Source organism: Jaculus jaculus, chromosome 4 (assembly GCF_020740685.1).
Source record: "Jaculus jaculus isolate mJacJac1 chromosome 4, mJacJac1.mat.Y.cur, whole genome shotgun sequence".
In the NCBI taxonomy this organism is placed as follows: domain Eukaryota; kingdom Metazoa; phylum Chordata; class Mammalia; order Rodentia; family Dipodidae; genus Jaculus; species Jaculus jaculus.
The window spans coordinates 5,464,353-5,465,623 of NC_059105.1; the positions used below are offsets into that span (position 1 = coordinate 5,464,353).

Below are 1,271 nucleotides of genomic sequence, written 5' to 3' on the forward strand. Positions count from 1 at the left end.
CTATGTTGTTCTCCTGGCCATGCAGAGACACAACACTGAATCCCTCATGACGTGATCTTGCACATGCACACTCTTCCATCACGAGGTGACCTTCCACGTGCACACTCTTCCATCACGAGGTGATCTTCCACGTGCACACTCTTCCATCACGAGGTGACCTTCCATGTGCACACTCTTCCATCACGAGGTGATCTATCACTTGTATGCTCTTTCACAGTGAGGTACTCTTCCACACACACATTCTTAGAATGACTGGCTTTTAAGGGAATCCCAAGTTTTTGTCATTTTGGCAGTTGCATTGCAATACCCTTCAGACTTCTGCATCATAGGGTATGCTTCTTCTTGCTAGCTTATTTTAATTAGTATGTCAATATACTATATACCAAACTCACTGAGACAAAGGGGTGGGCAGGGCAGGCAAGAGGAAATACTTGGCAATGAGAGTGAGCTGACGCAGCATCACCTACAAGCCACCAGACTCGCCAACAGAGTGCTGCTGGCAGGACCTCCTGGAACCCACGGCCCTCCTAGCAGCAGCATTGCTTCTTGCAGCCGCACTTCTGCTGGCAGCAGCACTTCTGCTGGCAGCAGCCCTTCCCGCAGCCGCAGCCTTTACCACAGCCGCAGGAGCGGCAGCAGGTGTGGCGGCAGCAGCAGACCGTGGGGCAGCAGCAGCCGCAGCAGCCACAGCAGCCGCCACAGCCACCACATCCGCCACAGCTTCCACAGCCACAGCTGCCACAGCCACAGCCTCCACAGCCACAGCTGCCACAGCCACAGCCTCCACAGCCACAGCTGCCACAGCCGCAGCCCCCGCAGCCACCACAACGTCCACAGCCACAGCAACCCATGGTGTCAGTAGAGAGGACTCAGGCGAGGTGAGGAGAGAGAGTCAGGAGAGGAGAGGAAGGTGTGATGCCCCTTCTGCTGGAGCAGTCCCTTATATACCAACTCCATTGGGCACATCCCTGAAGATAGAGCTGGTTCCTTGTTTATCCCAAATCCCATGAAAGACCTCGTGAGGCTTTCTGTATCCTTCCTTGTTGACATTCTGACCACTTAGTATTATTGGGTCTAACTTTTATTCATCTCTTAAACCTATATTTAGTTCACAGCATATGTCTGAAAGGTTTAGAGCCATGACAACTTCAGTATGTATGCAGGTTTTGCTCCAGAGTTTAAAACAGTGCCTGGAACTGTGTAAGTTTTCAGTGAGTATCATTTGAATTAAATTAAGGATATTTCAACATGATATCACCACAAAAGACTGG

General features: G+C 51.0%; 1 protein-coding gene across 1 annotated transcript; it reads right to left on the reverse strand.

Annotated features, from left to right (window-relative positions):
• Window positions 1–527: 527 nt before the first annotated feature.
• On the reverse strand, window positions 528–851 carry LOC123460059 (small cysteine and glycine repeat-containing protein 6-like). Its single transcript, XM_045147100.1, has one exon. It carries the CDS (start codon window positions 849–851, stop codon window positions 528–530), a length of 324 nt encoding a protein of 107 aa, XP_045003035.1.
• Between the last annotated feature and the right edge of the window lie 420 nt (window positions 852–1,271).

Coding starts and splice junctions, on each gene's coding strand:
- LOC123460059 (XM_045147100.1), bottom strand. CDS start 851: ATGGGTTGCTGTGGCTGTGGACGTTGTGGTGGCTGCGGGGGCTGCGGC.